Here is an 18150-nt window from a genome sequence, read left to right as displayed (position 1 = left end):
TTTACTAACGATGATCGCGAGAAGGTGATTCTGATTCTGATGATTCTGGCCATGCCTGACAATGACGAGAATTTTGGAGCAAGAAAGGGCTGGAGAGGCTCTGAAGCACCCCGACCCCCATCTCTCATGGCTTTATGTGATGCTCTCGTGGAGTCCCCTGAATCAGATCCTAAACCCCTCAAGGGCGGGGGCCCTGCTCGGCCTTCCCTGCTCCGCCTGGTCCCCGGTCCGCACACCCATGGTACCCGAGCGGTGACAGAGCCTCGGGGTGACCGCACACCCTCTCTCCTTTGTCACCAGCCGACGGCAGAATTCAGAGCCACCGGGTAATCAAAACAAGACACTTTCCATCTGAATAAGGCCTCACGGTTTTCAAAGGGCTTCTAGAAGCATCCTCTCCGATGAGACGATGCTCCTCTCGGGAAGCCCACCCGTAAGTTCAGCACAGTTCTCGCCGAGTAGCAAGTGGAAACCGTGGCTCGGGAGGCTGGGAAGCTGCAAGGGCAGCGCGTCTGGTCCCCACTGGCAGCTGCTCCAGGCACGGGGCCACCGGGCAGGGCCCACTGGGAAAATCCAGGCAAGAAACACAATCGCCGGGAAACCCACAGCTGCGTCCAAACCCCATGCTCTGCAACACTGGGCGTTTATAGCCACGAAGCCCACCCAGCGACTCCCCACGACGGCTCCGTGACCCGAGGCCCCTGCCCGCTGCCTGGCGTGTCCACAGACGGTAGTTGAGTGAGCAAAGGATAAAACAATAAATGAACGTGCAAAAAATGAATAAACCGACAGTACAAGGTGCGTTGTCACTGGAAATGTAACCAAGAGATGTCAGTCGAATCTAAAGGATCCGCACGTTTAAGAAAAGCTGATTTGATTTACAGAATCACAGATGTCTGAGATAAAACAGCTCTAACGTAAGCAAAGGCCACCAGAGTAAACAAAGAATTTTATTATTTCTCTCCAAGAGGCCAAACCCAAGATGCCTACATTGGAGAAAAGGAAAAGAAAAAAAATGATTCACACAGAAAACCCTCCTGATTCCAGAAGGATAAAAATGACTAAAAAAAATTTTTTTTACAAAAATGAACAAGCTTTACTAAAAATGGGGGCTACAGGGAGAAAAAGAGGACTTAGGCAACGGAGGGTTTCAACTCGTCCTGAGAGGTAAGAAATGACATCAGGCTGCATCTTCCTGACAGGAAAACACGCTTTAAACGCAGGAACCTTTGCGTATAATTGAGTTTCCTGCTGAACAGACCTCACAAAGTGGCAGAGAGGTGGGCAGTCAGCCCCGTTCTGTCCTCCCAGAATCCTCTCCTTGTACCTGAGGGCCGGTATGACCTTCCTTCAAGGGGCCACATCTAACCCTCTCTCCTCACTCTCAAGCCCTTCGATTCAGCAAGCCTCAAGCTTCATCATCTAGGGGCCGCTTCGGCAGGATTGCCAATCCCACCATCGACCCTAAAACATTTTCTCATCACAATTTAAGAGACTCTATGATACAGCTCCCCGCTTCCATGCAACCAAGTGATCCTAAGTTTGGGTTTTGTTCTTTCAGTAGCGTCAGCAAAATAGTTACTTAAAACAAATGGAGTCACACCCGAACCTAAATACTTTAGAGACCAGTTATAACCGAACAATTCATTTTTTAATTAGACGCCAGTACCTCTCGCCCTTAGAAGGATGCCTCTCGAGGGCGTCTGTCTTAAGCACAGCTGCGTCTTACACGTAGCAGGTGCCCAGTAAGGAACTGTTGGGGAACGAATGCTGATCACGCCAAGGATGGTCTTAGACTGGCCTTTGGGAACCCACGTTTATATGTCAAAGCCGTACCTTCTGCAAGGAATCCTACTGCGGGTGTTCCGACCCGGGATCTCGTTACTCCGACCGCGGGTCTAGCCAATTCCCCCGCGGGCTTTGGGCTTCACTCGAGAGCAACTTCTCCCAGGAAAACCTTTTCTATCACTTTTCCACTCTCCAGTTCACACGAATCACTGCCTCTAGGGCCTTCACTAATCATACTAGAATCTCAGAATCCTACATTTAGCCCCTCACTTTCCCCGACGTCTTAGCTCCACTTTCCCTACACTTGTGCATGAACGTTTCTGCCTCGTGAGCCCAGCCGGCGCTGACCATCCGGCGCTGACCACGGGCGATCGCAGGCCTCAGCTCATCTGCGTTTGGGTGGACCGGCCCACTAGCTCACCATGGTCGTCATCCTCAAACGCTGCCACACCAGTGATTACAGGTTTACAGTCAGATGTCTTCAGGCAACTTTAAAGTGAAGACACACTTGCAGCATATAAGCAGCACATCCTGCTGGAGGAGGGGCGGGGGGATGGGAGTCAGAGTAAGTTTGGGACAAGCATCCCCTCGGGCATAACTAGTCGGCCTCACACCCGCAAAAGCCAGTAACCCCACGTTAAACTCTTCTCCCCTTGGGCTTCCCTGGTGGCGCAGTGGTTGAGGGTCCGCCTGCCGATGCAGGGGACGCGGGTTCGTGCCCCGGTCCGGGAGGATCCCACATGCCGCGGAGCGGCTGGGCCCGTGAGCCATGGCCGCTGAGCCTGCGCGTCCGGAGCCTGTGCTCCGCAACGGGAGAGGCCACAGCAGTGAGAGGCCCGCGTACCGCAAAAACAAACAAACAAACAAAAAACTCTTCTCCCCAAAGTCCTCTAAAGTTCCCCCCAGTATGCCATCTGAGAGGAGCACGGGGGGCACCAAGGGTTGCCCTGATTCTCCTTCTTTGTGGTGGATTCCTAGCAATAATTTTGTGCACTGATTATCCCCCGCCCCCGCCAGCCTGTGCAGGCCTCTCGTTCACCTGCTCTTGGGTGTCCTGGCAGGGGACGGGGGTGGACCGGGAGCCACCTCTGGCCCCCTCGCCTTTCTCTGTAAGGCCCACCCGTCCCACCAGCGCCCGCAGGGCCTGACCGGGGTGAGTCCAGCCCCTGAAAGGATCTGCAGAAGCCCGTGCAGCCCCTCCGGCCCCTGTGGCCAGGCCTAACCCTACCCCTTACTCTCCAGGCCTCACCCTGTTCCCAAGGACTCAGAGACGGGCCCGTTCTGACCCTGCCCACGGGCCCAGAGCGTGGACGGACAAGCCCGCCTTCGCGATGGTTCCGTGTGTTTGAGGAGGCCGGGCGGGAGGCAGGGCCAGGCACAGGGATCCCTGCAGCCGCCCCTGCCGCGCCGGGGGCCCGGACCAGTGGCCCACGAGGGGTCCCACGCATGGGGAGGGTCCCCCCTCCTGCCACTCTCGGCTCCGCAGGCTGTGGCCGCCCTGCTGCATCCAGCCTGGAAAGGGCAGGAACTAAACCTGGAGCGTGGCTCTGAGCTCGCTAGCATCCCCACGCCACCCTGAGAGGAGGCCACGGGAAAGTGCACCAGAGAAGATGCCAGGAAAGGGGCCGACGTGCAAGGCAGAGCGCATCTGTCTGTTCCCATGACAACAGGGGCGACCGTCACCGTGCGGACTCAGCTCCACCCGTGGCCGCTGGCATTTCCAGCTTCTCCTCTGGGCCCAGCCTCCACTGCGCTGTGAGAGGTACCACCTTTGGTTCACAGCCGAGAAGCCTTGAGGCCGGAAAGCAGTGACAAGCCTGCTTGCAATGGAGCCGGGACGCGGGCCGGTGACCCCCGCGCGGCCCCGTCACACCTGCCTGTGCTGCGGGCATCGCAGCCCCTGCTTCCCACATCCCGCGCGTCCTGGACGGCCCAGGGCTGCCCCCCCCCGACCCAGACACAACACCCCTGGGGTCACTGGTGAAGAGACCCCCACGTCTGTCACACACACGCTGGGTGTAGGCCTTGGGGGGCCGCAGGGCCTTAAGGCTCGGACGCCACACATCTGGGCTGGAACCCCAGCTCCACCGCCTCGTAGCTGTGCGGCCTGGGGCGAGTTAATTCACGTCTCTGGGCCTCATTCTCCTCCTCTCTAAGACGGAGCGGCTCTAACAGTCCCGGGGTCTCCGGGGGGCATCGAGAGGACCAGGCGAGTTAACACTGACTCCGAACACTGTCTGCAGTACAGAGGGGACGTTACTATTATTACTAGTTGGATGGCAGACCTAACAACTTCAGTCACGCAGAAACCAGTAAGAACAAAGGGAATAGAGAGGGGAAAGGCTCCCGAGAGGCCGAGATCCATGTTCTCAGACGCAGAAATCACCGCGAACGCGCTTTGTTTGCAGCGACCTGCTCAGTGCACTCTCTCCTCCCTCTGCACACACTGGAAGCGTCTGCTGACCCAGCGCCAGGCCCGCGGGAGCAGGCACTGCACATCCCGAGGGCCGGGGCGCAGCCGGCCGGCACCCGCAGCACTCGGGGTCCCTGGGAATCACGCAGGGCCCCTCCAGACCCCAGCTCTGGGACCCGGAGCATCCTCCGCCCTCCCGACGGCTTCACAGCAGGCTCAACACTTGGGGTGTCTAGGGCGGCACAGTCCCGAGAAAGGATGCAACGTGCTCGGAATTTCCTTCAAAGGATCCAGAGATTTGGATTTGATCTTCGAGAAAGGCTTTCCTCCAATATACTTAAATTAAAAGGAGCTTGGTGCAGGAAGGGGTTCCATGACACAGCGTGAACGTATGTATGCTGTGTACGTGGAATGTTTCCCCCCAGATGAAAACACATGGATAAAATGGAACCAGAGGCGACACATACTTAGACTTCAAAGCCCTGTCCGGGGGCAAGTGCGGAGCAGGCGGTGCCTCTCCCTCTGAAACCTTTCGGGAGGGGGAGCCCCCACCCATCGGTGACGCCTGGTCCCCGGTGCGGCCACCCTGCCGCCGCACGGGCCTTGCCACGCTGCCCGTCCTCTCTTCTGAGGACGCCGGTCCTCGGGGCAAATCTCTGCTGTGGGTGGTTCCAAGCAGGCGCCGTCTGGGACGGGTGGGGAAAGGGGGCACGCCCCTGCCCGGTCCAGGGAGCCCTGGCACATGAGCACACCGCGAGGCAGCTGTCGCCTGACGGTTAGGGACACACGCCTGCATCCACAGCGCAGCGTCTGCGTTTCCAGGCACATCGTCTCCCTTCTCTGAGCATCAGTATCCTCGTCTGTGAAATGGGACAACAGGAAGGTCTCGTAGGGCCCTCGTGATGCTCAAATGACTAAGACACACACAGCACTGGGGTGTCTGCACGTGGAGCAAAGGCATAAACAGGGCCCATTATCTCTGAGTTAAAGGCTTCAAGCTCCACGGCACAGTCATCTGTGTAACTCTGGTTACCCAGCAAGTGTGTACCAAATTTATTGTGCAACAGAACCAAGTTGCTTTTTTTAAAAATACCAGTTAATGTCGACCCAGGCAGGGTGTTTAATCTTCGAAGTGTCTTCCCCTCCCCATCCCATGCTCACAGCAGCCCTGCACGACGTTCCAGGGAACAGTGCAGGGGCCACCACCCCCTCACACGTGAGTTCATGTGACACCTGGCCCTCACTCCCCGGTCACTTTGCTCCTCTGAACTAAAGGGACACCATCTGGCTGGGTCTGTCCACTCCCCCGTCCACTCACTCAGCAAATATTTATCAAGAGCCTGGCATGTGCCTGGCCAAAGTCACCGGGGCCAGGGCAGCATCGGGGCGGGGGGGGGGGGGAGGCGGGGATGAATGCTCCACCCTCAAGAAAACAAGTAAGTACATACGATCATTTACTCTTGTGGGATTAGAAACCGTGTTTGCAAAGCACCGGCTCCTGGTGGCCACTCGGCAAAGGTAATTATTATGACTAGGCAGGTTTCCAGGCCCCACCTGCCGGAAGAGCGACAAACAGAAAGGTTCAGGGACCGGTGGGAGGCCCCCCGTCCAGGCCTCGCCTCCCAGGCCAGCGCCCGCAAGCCCGGCCCGAGAATGGCTTACAGGTCACACCTTACGCCCACGTCCCACCCAGAGCCGCTCCGTGGACCCTCGGTGGGGGCAGGGGGTCCCTCAGTGAAGCACCTTCCCGGGCCCGCGCACGGCACTGGCGGGACTGGCTGTGATGCGGGGTCGCGAGAGCAGCCCCGACTCTCGTCTGCAGTGAGTGTGACTCGTCTCACCCTCGAGCAAACCCCACAATGAAGGAACACCCAGCTCACGGCAGGAGGACGAGGGCCAGAGCCCGCATCCCTGCTTGCTCCCCAAGCACTCGGCCCAACCCACCCAGGGGCTTGGGCGCCCTAAACGCGGACCCTCGGGTCGTCCTCAGCCCAGCACGGCCTGGAAGGGGACCCCATAGGGACCCCAGAGGCTCGGGCGTGGCCGGCCCCTGAGCTGACCGGGAGGGACATAGGGTTGTTCCAGACGCAGTCACTCTGTGTGTGTGTGGGGGGGGGAGGGTTGGCCCCTCAGGCCGCCAGGGCTGTCCCTCGGGGCCCCTTCTCTAGCCATGAGGCCTCTCTGCTTCCCCCCATGCAGTGAGACCACGGGGCTGGGCAGCCCAGATGTCCATCTCCCAAGCGAGGAGTCCAGAGACAACAGCCTCTGGGTCTCCTTGCCCACAAAAGCTCTCCCGAAGGGCCCGGGGTGACCTCTCCAGGACAGGACGGAGGCCCCGGGTTTCCAGCTGCAAGCTCTCCGGGCGGGCGGCGCACGCAGCCTGTGCGGGCACTGCTCTAAGGGCCCACGGGCCTTAACTCATGACCCGCCCACCCAGCCTCGGCTGTCCCCATTTCACAACCTAAATGGGAAACCCGACACCCCAGCCTTCTCCCCGGCACTTGGGGGGCCCCTCTGACGAGCCCCCTGCAGCACCCCACCCCCGGCCCCCCATGACTCCTTCTCTGACCTCTCGTCCTCCCCCCACCTCCGGGTATGGCCTGGCTCTGGCTCCAGAAAGTACACAGCCCTGTTCTCTGCACAAGGTCAAATGCCAAATGTGTTCTCTTAATATTCCAGCCCAAGCCAAGTCTGCGCAGACGCCAGGGTTTGCAGGCAGCTGGGAGTTTTCCATACGCGCTGAGTCTGCCCTGCTGGCACCAGAGCTTAAGACACATCATCCGATTTACCTGCAGGGCAGCGGCTACCAGAGGGAGGGGTTCACGGCGCTATTTACACCAGATGCTCTGCGTGCCAGGTGGGCCCTGCCAGTAACGAGACTGTGAACAATGCAGAGGGAGCCGTCGTGCCATGGGCCGGTTCACGTCTCCCTCCGCTCCACTAGCACCAGGAAAAGATAACAAAGTTGATGGATTTGGGTGCAACGGTGTATGTTAGATGGAGCATAAAACAACCAGACTTTTACTTAAATCATGAAAAAAAGACTTAAAAAAAATCCACACTGGAACACTTTTCATCTCCTGGAAAGAGGAGAGAGTAAAGTGCTAGGAAGACAACGGGGATTGTACTCAGCCAGTGGAGCAGGAACGGGGTGGAGAGAACGGAGCCGTGAGCCAGCGGGAGGCGGCCGTGGCCCCGTGGGGTACGAGGGGACCGGGAGGCGGCTGTGGCCCCGTGGGGTACGAGGGGACCGGGAGGCGGCCGTGGCCCCGTGGGGTACGAGGGGACCGGGAGGCGGCCATGGCCTGTGGGGTACGAGGGGACCTTCTCCTCCTTGACTGCGAGTGTCTTTGCTAAACAGATTATTCTCGAACCCCACGGAGGGGAAACCTCTGGGGAGCCGATGTGTTCCCTCTCTCTGTCTGGATCTAGAGAGAGCCAGGGGAGAGGACTGACAGGGACCCACTCACAGGACAGCCAACGTGCTGGTCGTTTTTCCCCAAGAGCAGCCTGCGATCCCCGGCAAGGGGGAGCGTATTAAACACACCGACTCCTGGGCGCCCACCCCGCTGGGCTCCCAGCCTGGGCTCCGCAGGTGGGGCCTGGGACTCTGCATTGTAGCCCCCACCCAGGTGATCCGGAGGCACTGAGGTCCTAGGGCCTCTGCTGTAGGTGCAGCATCGTCCCCTCCTCAGAGCAGGACGCTGGAACCGCAGTTTCTTGTTTTAAAAAAGCTATGAGAGTCACTGGAGAACCCTCAAGCCTCACTGCAGGGGTCCTTACGGGATTCGGGGGCCGCGTTCTGGCACGACAAGAACATTTTGGCAGGAGTGTCTCAGTCCTCAAAGCTCAACAAAGAGCCGCCTGCACCCCCTGCTTCAGGGCCCCCGGGGTTGCAGACAGGACTGGCGGCCCCTCCTCCACCCAGAGCCCGGAGCCCGCTCTCTGCACAGCCGGCCTTGAGCTGCCAGAAAGGCAAGGATGAACCACCGCCCAGCCCCGCCCCCATGTGTTTAGAGCTCTGCTCCTTGACCTTCAAAGACTCTGTCTCCTCAGTTTCTCTCCCACTCTCGCCCCTCCCCGTCCACCCACCCCGCACAGGCCCCGCCTCTCCCTCTGCACCTGCCGCAGGTGCAGAGCCAGGCCCGGGACTCCTTCTGCCCATCCCCCCTCCCCCTCCCTCCAGCGCGAACTGTCTCCAGGAGTCCTGACCCGCACCTGTCCTGTCCAATGTCTCCTCCTGCATCTTCCACGGGCTCCTCACGTAACCGCAAACTGTCCCCCTCATTCCCTGCCCCTTGAGTGTGACCTTTCCCCTGAAGTCCTTCTCCTGGCTGATGGTGCCTCGTGACCCCCATCACCCCCACCACAAGGGATTTTAAAATGCATATTCCTGGGCCGGGCCGCAGAACTACCAAATCTGAGTCAGATCTTCCAAAACGCTGCAGTCGGTGTATTTCAAGCTCTCCAGGCTTTTATAATAACCAGGCGGGGTCAGGAGTCGCCGGTCCACGGGCCTCGCTCATGTATTTTATAATAACCAGGCGGGGTCAGGAGTCGCCGGTCCACGGGCCTCGCTCATGTAGGAGATGCTGACCCACGCCTTTGGGAACAGCTTGGAGCTGGAGCCATAAGTCTGGGAACGATTTACATAGAAAGTGACTGAAAAGCTGTAGGAGTAGTTGAGCTCACCGAGGGAGAGAGCAGAAACTGAGACGGGGAGGACAGAACCCTGGTACAAAGTTCCCCTAGACGCAGGAAAAGAAGCTAGAAGGCACAGGGGAAATGGGAAGAGAGGCAGCAGGAGACTAAATAATAGCTCTGTCCCAAAGCCACAGTTCTGGTGAAAGTTTTGCAAAGGGGCCTCTGACCACAGAAAACGCCGCCATGAGGAGGAGGAAGGGGCGGGTCCAGATCACGACGCTTGTGTCGGTTGGTCCTGGCCCGTCAGCCAACGTGGGTGTTGCCTGGCTGTCTGTGTGAGGGGGTTTCTAACACCCTTGGCCGTCCGGTCGGTGGCCCGCCGTGTTCCAGGGAAGCTACGACTTCGTGGCATGCACAGAACGGGAGTTGGACTGGCTCCTGAGGTCCAGGGGCGAAGGTCAGGGCACAGTCAAGTCTGGAAGACCCCAGAGAGTCTTCTGGGTGGGGCTGTTCTGAAGATCCCAAGACGAGACACAGGGGTGTCACCGAGGAAACAAGAACCAGTGAGACCGGGGGCACCCTCGAGAAGGGCCCTGAGATCTTCAGGGCGTCCCCAAACCCACAGCTCCAGGAGCCACCAGGGAGGCCTGTACCCGGGGACCTCACGTGCTGGGGTACATGCTGCCTGCACGACCCAAGTCCAAGGCCCTCCTGGAAGGAAGGGGCACGGCCATTGGATGCACCACGCCAAGGGCAGTCTGTCCCCTCGGCCCCATAACACGGTGGCCCTAGAGAGGCCCCAGGACGAAGCCACAAGCCCAGGGAAGGGGAGCAGGGTGCCGAGGAGAGGGCAGAAAGGACCCAGCAGAGGCAACGCAGACCCTTCCTCAGAAAGATTAAAGTTAAAATATTATACGTGCATGTACACATGCATCCCTCAGAGGAGGTTCAGGGGCGAGCTGGCAGAATAGGCAAGTGCATCTGTGTGTCTGTATATGTGTATCTGTGGGTGTGGCCGTGTATGTTTTTGTGTGCGTGTCTGTGTCTATGTGTGTGTCTGTGTACATGTGTGTGTCTCTGTGTCTGTGTGTGCCTGTGTGTCTGTATCTGTGTATATATGTGTGTGTCGTGTGTGTGTCTGTATGTGTCTATGTGTGTATGTGTCTGTGTACATGTGTGTATGTGTCTCTGTGTATATGTGTGTCTGTGTACACACGTGTGTTTCTGTGTCTATGTGTGTGTCTGTGTCTGTGTGTGTGTGTCTGTGTACGTATATGTGTGTCTCTGTGTCTGTGTATGTGTGTGTGTCTTTGTACATATATGTGTGTCTGTTTCTGTGTATATGTGCGTGCCTGTATGTGTCTGTGTACATGTATGTGTGTCTCTGTGTCTGTGTATATGTGTATGTATGTGTGTGTCTCTGTGTGTCTGTGTCTGTGTACATATATGTGTGTCTCTGTTTCTGTGTATATGTGCGTGCCTGTATGTGTCTGTGTACATGTGTGTGTAGGTATGTGTGTGTGTCTGTGTACATGTATGTGTCTCTGTGTCTGTGTCTATGTGTGTGTGTGTGTCTGTGTGTGTTTAGGATGGAGGAAACCCTCCATCTTCTGAGCATGCTTCCTTAATTTACTGTTACCGCCCAACCCGTGGCTTGAGAGAGGCGGCAACTGGAACCCCCTTCAAGCCCCCATGCTCTCCTGTGCGGCCCGCATTCCTAGTATGAGGTCCCCCGAGTCCTGACTGCCCCCCACTGCCCGCCCTGCACGGTGTGGCCTCGCCCTCGTTGGGGAAGGCGTTAGCGCGACCCGCGGGGCGGCCTGGACAGGCCTGGGCCGGTGCTGCCGGTACTGTACCCTTCATTCAGCACAGCTTTACTGGTACAGTTTACACACCAGGAAACCCGCCCGCTGTGAGCGTATGACCTGCGATCTTCAGTAAAAGTCCAGAGTTGTGCAACATCACCCCCGCCTAGTTTCAGAACTCATCCATCACTCTGTGGAGTGTTTTAAAGACCACGGCCCCTCGCCTCCAGCCTGGAGGGCGTCCAGGGACACCCTGCTCTCCAGCCCGGAGGGGTGGGACCAGCGGCCCTCGGTCACCCAGCGCGTCCACCTGTATAGCCCCTGGTGGCCCTTCTCATCCTCCCGGACTCGAGGTGAGGGGCTGTCTCTGGGGCTAAGATGACAGCCCCCGCCTCAGTGCCTTGGCCCAGAGCTGACCCAAAGCGTCACTGGCTTCCAAACGTCCCGGATTGTTTCTCTAAGTGCACAGCCACAGGGTTCTGGGGAGGACGGGGGGGGGGGAGGCGACACTCGGAGCAGAAGTAGCACCCCTGGAAGAGGCTCCTGCTTTGCTAGGGGCCCTCTGGGACACCCCTCTTGTATTTCTTTTGACACAGCAGAGATGTCCTGCCTGTTAAGAGACAAGGTCACGCCTCAGCAGGCCGCGTGGATTGGGCCGGTGCTCTGGTTGCCGTGTCATCACTAGGCCTGAGGGCCGGCTCCGGAGCCTGACCCCACGTGCAACCCAGGCTCACTGTGACAACCGGGCGACGGCCGTGAAGTCTAAACGGGCATCGGACGGACTGCCTGACGGGGCCAAAAAGAAATGTCAAAGGCTAAAAAGCAGAAGAACTGACTCTCCCGTGACATCACAAGAAGCCGGTGACAGCAGAAGGAGGCCCGGTTCCCTCCTGCTTCTTCCAGAAGCTATCACCAGACAGTCCCGTGTCACCAGAGGAAGCGGCCAATGACGGCGGAAGATGCGCTTTTGGGGGGTCACGTGAGAAGCTGTGGTGCCCTGGCAGGGGAGAGGAGAGGGGCAGGACTTCCCCCCAAGCCTGCAGCCGAAGCACCCTGGGGCGTCCGGCTCTGCCAGCTGCATTCCAAGGCTCTCCTCCCATGCCCAGACGGCGCAAAGGCCTTTGTGATGACTTCACGCTCAGCCCAAAGTAAACACCCTCCACACTTTTTCCATGGACACATTCTAACCCAACACTGCCAGCGCCGGCCTCCCCACCAACCAGATGGAAAGCCGCCTTTCCCAAGAACAGAAAACCTTTCTAACTAAACAGTACATCTTGGCTGCAAAAGCAAACTTGCCTAAAAGCTTCCTAGAAATTACTTCTCGCGCACCGATCCCACATGTCACCTGAGCAAACGTCACCAGCGGAACGAAGGCCCTGGAAACAAACACGACGGAGGATCCACAAGGCACACTCGCCCCCGCAAACACCTGCCCTTCAAGGCTGCAGGTGTGCTGCGCACCCCCAGAGCTCACACTCACGTGCGCCCTGCTCACAACCGCCTGACTGCAACAGTATCTGTCAAGACAGGCTGACACAAGACAGGTGCCCATTTGAATAGAGCTAGAGCCCTCGGGATCCCAGCCCGGCTGGCTTTGGACCCTCAAACACGTTCCAGCTTGAATCCGCGCGATCCAGGCTCAGGCCTCCGCGGACTCGGAAATGCAGACGCAACAGCGCACTTACCAGGTTGGAGTTGGTGGCGTTCGAGTCGTCCTCTGGGAAGGGAATGTAGATCGCTAAGGCCACACAGTTGGCAAAAATAGTCAGTAAAATAATGATTTCAAATGGCCTGGGAAGGGAGTTAAGGAAGTTAATGCCACGGAAGCACCAGTGAGACAAACATACGCAGATAGATGTTTCAAAACGGAATCAAAGATGCGTCGAATCTTGTTTAAACAATACATTCCAAGCCCCTTGTATTCTGAAAAGAAACATATGCCTTGTTAAGTGCTTCTAATGGGCCCCGCCAAAATGTTCCCTAATATGTCAAACGCAGTGGAGGCCAGGCGCGTGCCAGAGTAAACAGGTTTCTAAAACTTTTTTCCCTTCTTTTATTTATTTAGATTTGCTCTGGGCTTCATTCTCCCTCATGTGTGCTCAGGGTTGCTTTGAAACACTGAGGCCTGCTCCAGCCAGGGCTCGCCACCCCCAGCGGCCCACACTGGGGCCCGACAGAGCTTGGCGGGGGGGCGGGGGGGGCCTGGGATTCAAGGCAGAGACTCGACTTGAAGACGTTTCAGTGACAGCTGGAGATAGGATTTTCGATCTTTTAACTTTAAATTTCGAGTCTGTTTTTTCTTCCTCCTTATTCTCTGCTTGCAAAGAGCCGGAAGGTGGCCAGGGGCTCTGGACGCCCAGGAGCACGGCAGCGTGTGCCGTGCACGCAGGGGACGGCAGCTCCATGCAGGGGCCCAGAGCCTCTTCAGTCTGCGGAGGCCCTGCCTGTGATGAGGTGGCCTGTGTCCCAGGGCCTCCTGACTTGCCCGCAGGTTGTGCAGGGCGCTGGAGGGGATAAGCCAAGGTCCACCCCCCACCCCCCGCAAGCAATCAGGGAGGTCCTTGTGCCCGGATTTTCTGCACCAAAATATCAGGGCAGACATATTCTCGAGAGAAAAATGAGCAACTGTGCTAACAGCCCTTCCACCCTGCACCCTCAGTCGAAGGCCAGAGAAGGGGGCTTCAGAGGAAGGGCCCGGTTCGTGCTCTTCCAGCCCCATCTCCCCACCTCCCAACACGGCCAAGTTTCCAACCTAGTCTGTGGAGCCTCACAGGAGGAGGTAGAGAAGGAGGATGGCCATTCCTGGAGACAGGGACCACCTCCATCTCCAGGGAAACCTGCACGCACAAAGCTGACGAATCCTGAAGCAGGAAAAGTCTTGGAGATGGTCTGGTCCAAACTCCTGAGGCCCAGAAAGCCTGAGGAACGTTCCCGAGACCCACATCAGGCACTGACCAGCCAGGACCAGAACCCAGACCTGTGCCCACCGAGTCCACCGTCCACTCCTCTGCCACGGACGGCCCCAGACCTGTGTCATCAGGGCAGCTCGGGGCCTGGAAGGAAGCAGTGATTCTCCAGTCCAGGGCCTCCCGGCTACAGGTCCCCTCGGCCCCAAGGGCAGAGCTAGGGGTCCACTCACCCAGCGTGCCCCACAGACACTGCCGTTGTCTGCGTGCGCCTTGGTGTCCAGAAGATGGCCTGCAGTGCACTGCCCAGCCCCCCAGCTGGACAGACACAGAAAATAAAACCACCTCTCTCAGACCCGAGCTGGCCAACAGCAGAGCCAGGTCCGAACCAGAGCTTCTGACTCAACTTTTCCAACAGGCCATGCTGCCCCTGGAGCTGGCCGAGGACGCGTGGTGAAGATGGGATGCTGGCCGGGAGGAAGGCCAGGAGCTGACGCTGACCGAGAGCTCGCCCCGGGCCAGGCCCTGCTCTGACCACACGACCCACACTCCGGAGGGGCGGACAGTTATCACCCCGCTTCTACACAGGGAAGCCGAGGCACAGAAGGTGAGATGTCAACTTGCCCAGAGTCACATGGCTTGGGGTAGGATGGGGTCAGACCAGAGAGTCTGGCTGCGGAGTCTGAGTCCGTCAGGAACATTCTATGCTGATCCACTCGGAAGTCACCCTAAGCATTTTTAGGAAGCTGGTTCTTTTAGACCTCCTCCCACATGGCCTCCTCCCTCCCACCCTGTCCCCACCTGCTCGGCAAAGCGACACTCAGCCCCAGGCCGGCAGCTTCGTTCGCATCACCTGGCCCCTGTGGTCCCCCCGCCCCCGGGCAAGAGCACCTCAGCTCAACTGAGCCAGACCTCAAAGTCAGCCTGTCACCCTCCCAGGCTGGTGATGGCTAAGCCCAGGGTGTCTCCGGCTCTGCTGCTCACCCCCAATTTCAGGCTCTCCATCCATCACCTTATGGTAAATTTCGGGGCTATTGCTGGGGAAGAGAAGGTGCGAAGAAACCACTCAGGCACGAAAGAGACTCTGCAACGTGGACAAGCCCACTGTGGGCTGGCTGTTCAGGCCCAGGTCGGGTCCCCGTGTGTCCCAGCCGGGCTGGGTGGCATCCTCTAGACGTCCTCCAGTGCGTTCTCTTCTACACTCTGGGCTCACGGGGAGCAGGCCGCGTGGACCGTGGATTTGGGGGCTGGCTGTTCAGGCCCAGGTCGGGTCCCCGTGTGTCCCAGCCGGGCTGGGTGGCATCCTCTAGACGTCCTCCAGTGTGTTCCCTTCTACACTCTGGGCTCACGGGGAGCAGGCCACGTGGACCGTGGATTTGGATTCGGGGCACTGGATCTGAACCCCAGCTCCGCCGGTTGCCAGCGGCGTGGTGTGGGCGAGTTCAGCTCCCCCAGGCCCCCCGCCCCCTGGCCCCTCGGCCCTGACTGAGCGTCTGTGACAGCAGCCCAGCGGGGCCGCCCAAGCCCAGCCTCTCACCCGGTCACCCGGAAAGCGGACGCCTCGGCCTTGGGAGCCCTGCCTGGCTCTGCAGCTGCACTGGGCTCGGGCGCCTCCTCTCAAGGGCCCTTGGACTGAAGGGCTCAGGCACTGACAAAACTAACATCTCCTTCTACCTTTCATCCATCCCCAAGACCTCTAAATCTTTCCATGCAAAGTCATAACTGAAACCCAGCCCTCCATCCTGAACCCCGGAGACGTGGCAGCCCTGCCCAAGTGGATTCTTACTAGAAAGACACCCGGCACTAAGTCCCAGGCCCTAGTCCGGCCCGTGTGACCTACGGGCACTGCGTCATCACGGGGAAGTCAGGGTGCACCCACTGACGGCTGGGAGCCTTTCCATCCCCCTCCCCACGATTCCCGGGCGGGAAGGGGCCGGTACTTGCACCCTGAGAGCCGCCCTTCCAAGCCACGTCCCCTGCAGGTCTTGCTCACCGGGTTCCTCGGACAGGGGGTCTGCGTTACACCCTCAGGGCGGCGCTCTCCACTTCAGCTGCACCTGGAGAGCTTAGCCAGGCCTGGGCGGAGCTCAGACACCTGTGCTTTGTCCCAGCTCCCCAGGTGACGCTGATGTGCCCCAAGGCTGAGAAACACTGAGCCACGCCCGAGCACCGACCCTCCCGCCTCTCCCGGGTCCTGCAGCCTCGAGCAGGAGGTCCCGCATCTGCGTCAGTCCCACAGCTCGGGAGGAGGAGGGGGGTCTGGGGTGCAACGCTGTCAACCCCACCATCAGTGGGTCCTGGGCAGGCTCAGCCCGGAGGGGGGATACTTCCTACCCCTTAGGCTTGTTTTCTCAAATGCTGCTTATTATATACAAAAACAACCCCCAGGGAGCTGGTTATACAAGCAGATTCCTGGGCCCCATCCCCAGAGACTCTGCCTCGAAGCTGGGTAGGGCCTAGAACTCTGCATTCCGACAGCGCCCTGGTGACAGGTGCAGCAGGTCTGAGACCGTCTGCTGGCCCCGAGCACAAAGGATACTTCCACTCCACGATGCTGATGCACGCCCTCCGGATGGGGTTCTTGAGGGTCAGGCAGAGCAGGGCACGGGGCGGGCGCGTGGCCATCGTGCTGCCCTGTTTCTTGGGCTTCCCGTACTGCTGCCGCTTCCGCTGCGTGGAGCTGACCGTGGAGATGGTGGCGTTGCCAGCGCTGCCCATTAGCTTGGCCTGCCGGGCCGCGTCAATGGCTGCCTGCCAGGACAGGGCGGCCCCCGGTGTGGGGATGTGCTCAGGTGCCAGCCCCGCGGCCGCGTTGGCATTCATGTTGGCGTGAGCCGGGCGCGGGCTCCCATAGCTGGGACCTGCAGGAGAGAACAGGGGACAGCGGTCACTGGGGGGAAAACAGGAGAGCTTGTGATGTGCTCTGGATCGCAGGCTCACAACTTTTTTTTTTGAAGTCTCATTTCCACCACAATTCAAAAAGAGACATGGACCACCATGTTCACTGCAGCGCTATGTACAACAGCCAGGACATGGAAGCAACCTAAATGTCCATCGACAGATGAATGGATAAAGAAGATGGGGCACATATACACAATGCAATATTACTCAGCCATAAAAAGAAACGAAATTGAGTTATTTGTAGTGAGGTGGATGGACCTAGAGTCTGTCATACAGAGTGAAGTAAGTCAGAAAGAGAGAAACAAATACTGTATGCTAACACATATATATGGAATCTAAAAGAAAAGGTACTGATGAACCTAGCTGCAGGGCAGGAATAAAGAGGTAGACATAGAGAATGGACTTGAGGACACGGGGTGGGAAGGGGAAGCTGGAACCAAGTGAGAGACTGGCATGGACATATATACACTACCAAATGTAAAATAGCTAGCTGGTGGGAAGCAGCCGCAGAGCACAGGGAGATCAGCTCGGTGCTTTGTGACCACCTAGAGGGGTGGGATAGGGAGGGTGGGAGGGAGACGCAAGAGGGAGGGGATATGGGGACATATGCATGCGTATGGCTGATTCACTTTGCTGTGCAACAGAAACTAGCACAGTATTGTGAAGCAATTTTACTCCAATAGAGATCTATTAAAAAAAAATGTCCTATTTCAAACCACTGCAGGAGCCAGGGAGGTGGCACATGGAGACATCAGTGTGTGACGCTGGGAATCTGCTCTGGTCCTCGTTCAGTCTAGGTCAGCTGTGTGACCTTGGGCACATCACACCCCTCGTGTTAGGTGAACAAGACACGAGATGTATTGCATTACAACCTTTACGGACCTCAGAAACAGTGAGTGGAGGATGTAGAAAAAGACAAATATGCAATGCAACACATGTCAATTAAAATACATCCTTGTAAGAACACATACAAATAAAGTAGAAGAGAATGGCTGTTTACGGAAGGTGAGGCGGAAAATGAGAATAGGCGCGTGGGGACAGAAAAGAAGAATGAATGAATGACTGAGAGCCACTGCATGAATCAATGCTGACAAACGTACAATGAATTGAAGGGTATAATTCACTCAAATCTCTGCACCTAAGTTCCAAAAGATAAAAGTAAGTCTGATACATGAAGGGGATGGACCCAAGCAAGGTCACATCCAGGTACCTCAAAGCCATGTGGCGATGGGAGTTGTTGGATAGGAGGGTGGGGGGCTGTGATGGTTCTGAATCAGGAGCTCCTCTGACATGCTCCCATTGAGAAATAGGATCTACCCGCCCTCCTCCTGACAAAGGGTTGGCCTCTCGTGACCGTTTTGACTGGTAGAGTTCAGCAGAGGTGACAGCAGGGATTACTTCCAAGGCTAGGTCGAGAACTCGTAACACCAGCCCTGGGCCGCCATGCTGTGAGGAAGCCCAGCCAGTCAACATGGGGTTGGGGGGTGGGCATCCCAGCCAGCCCCCAGCTGCTCCAGCCACCACCTGACTGCAACCCCACGACAACACCCCAAGCCAGAACAGCCCAGCGAGACCTTCCTGAACTCCCAACCCGCAGAAACTGGGAGACAGCACGGTGTTTGCTGCAGAAAGCCACTTGTCTTCGGTGACTCATTACGCAGCGTTTGGTACCTGGCAAAGGGCGCTGTGT

General features: G+C 58.0%; 1 protein-coding gene across 15 annotated transcripts in view; it reads right to left on the bottom strand.

The window, feature by feature from the left end:
* Positions 1-18150, bottom strand: part of CACNA1C (calcium voltage-gated channel subunit alpha1 C) — a 469540-nt gene that overhangs the window by 403732 nt on the left and 47658 nt on the right. For all 15 annotated transcript variants that reach the window (XM_060306632.2, XM_060306631.1, XM_060306626.1 and 12 more), the window contains exons 2-3: positions 16099-16420; positions 12339-12444 (exon numbers count right to left, since the gene is read on the bottom strand). In XM_060306632.2, the coding sequence (XP_060162615.1) occupies positions 12339-12444; positions 16099-16382 (390 nt within the window). In that variant the 5' untranslated portion in view covers positions 16383-16420. The remainder of the gene's footprint in view (positions 1-12338; positions 12445-16098; positions 16421-18150) is intronic.

The sequence above is a fragment of the Globicephala melas genome, chromosome 10, assembly GCF_963455315.2.
Source record: "Globicephala melas chromosome 10, mGloMel1.2, whole genome shotgun sequence".
Taxonomy (NCBI): Eukaryota; Metazoa; Chordata; class Mammalia; order Artiodactyla; family Delphinidae; genus Globicephala; species Globicephala melas.
Note: the sequence above shows the minus strand (reverse complement) of the source record. Positions and strands in the feature narration are given on the sequence as shown.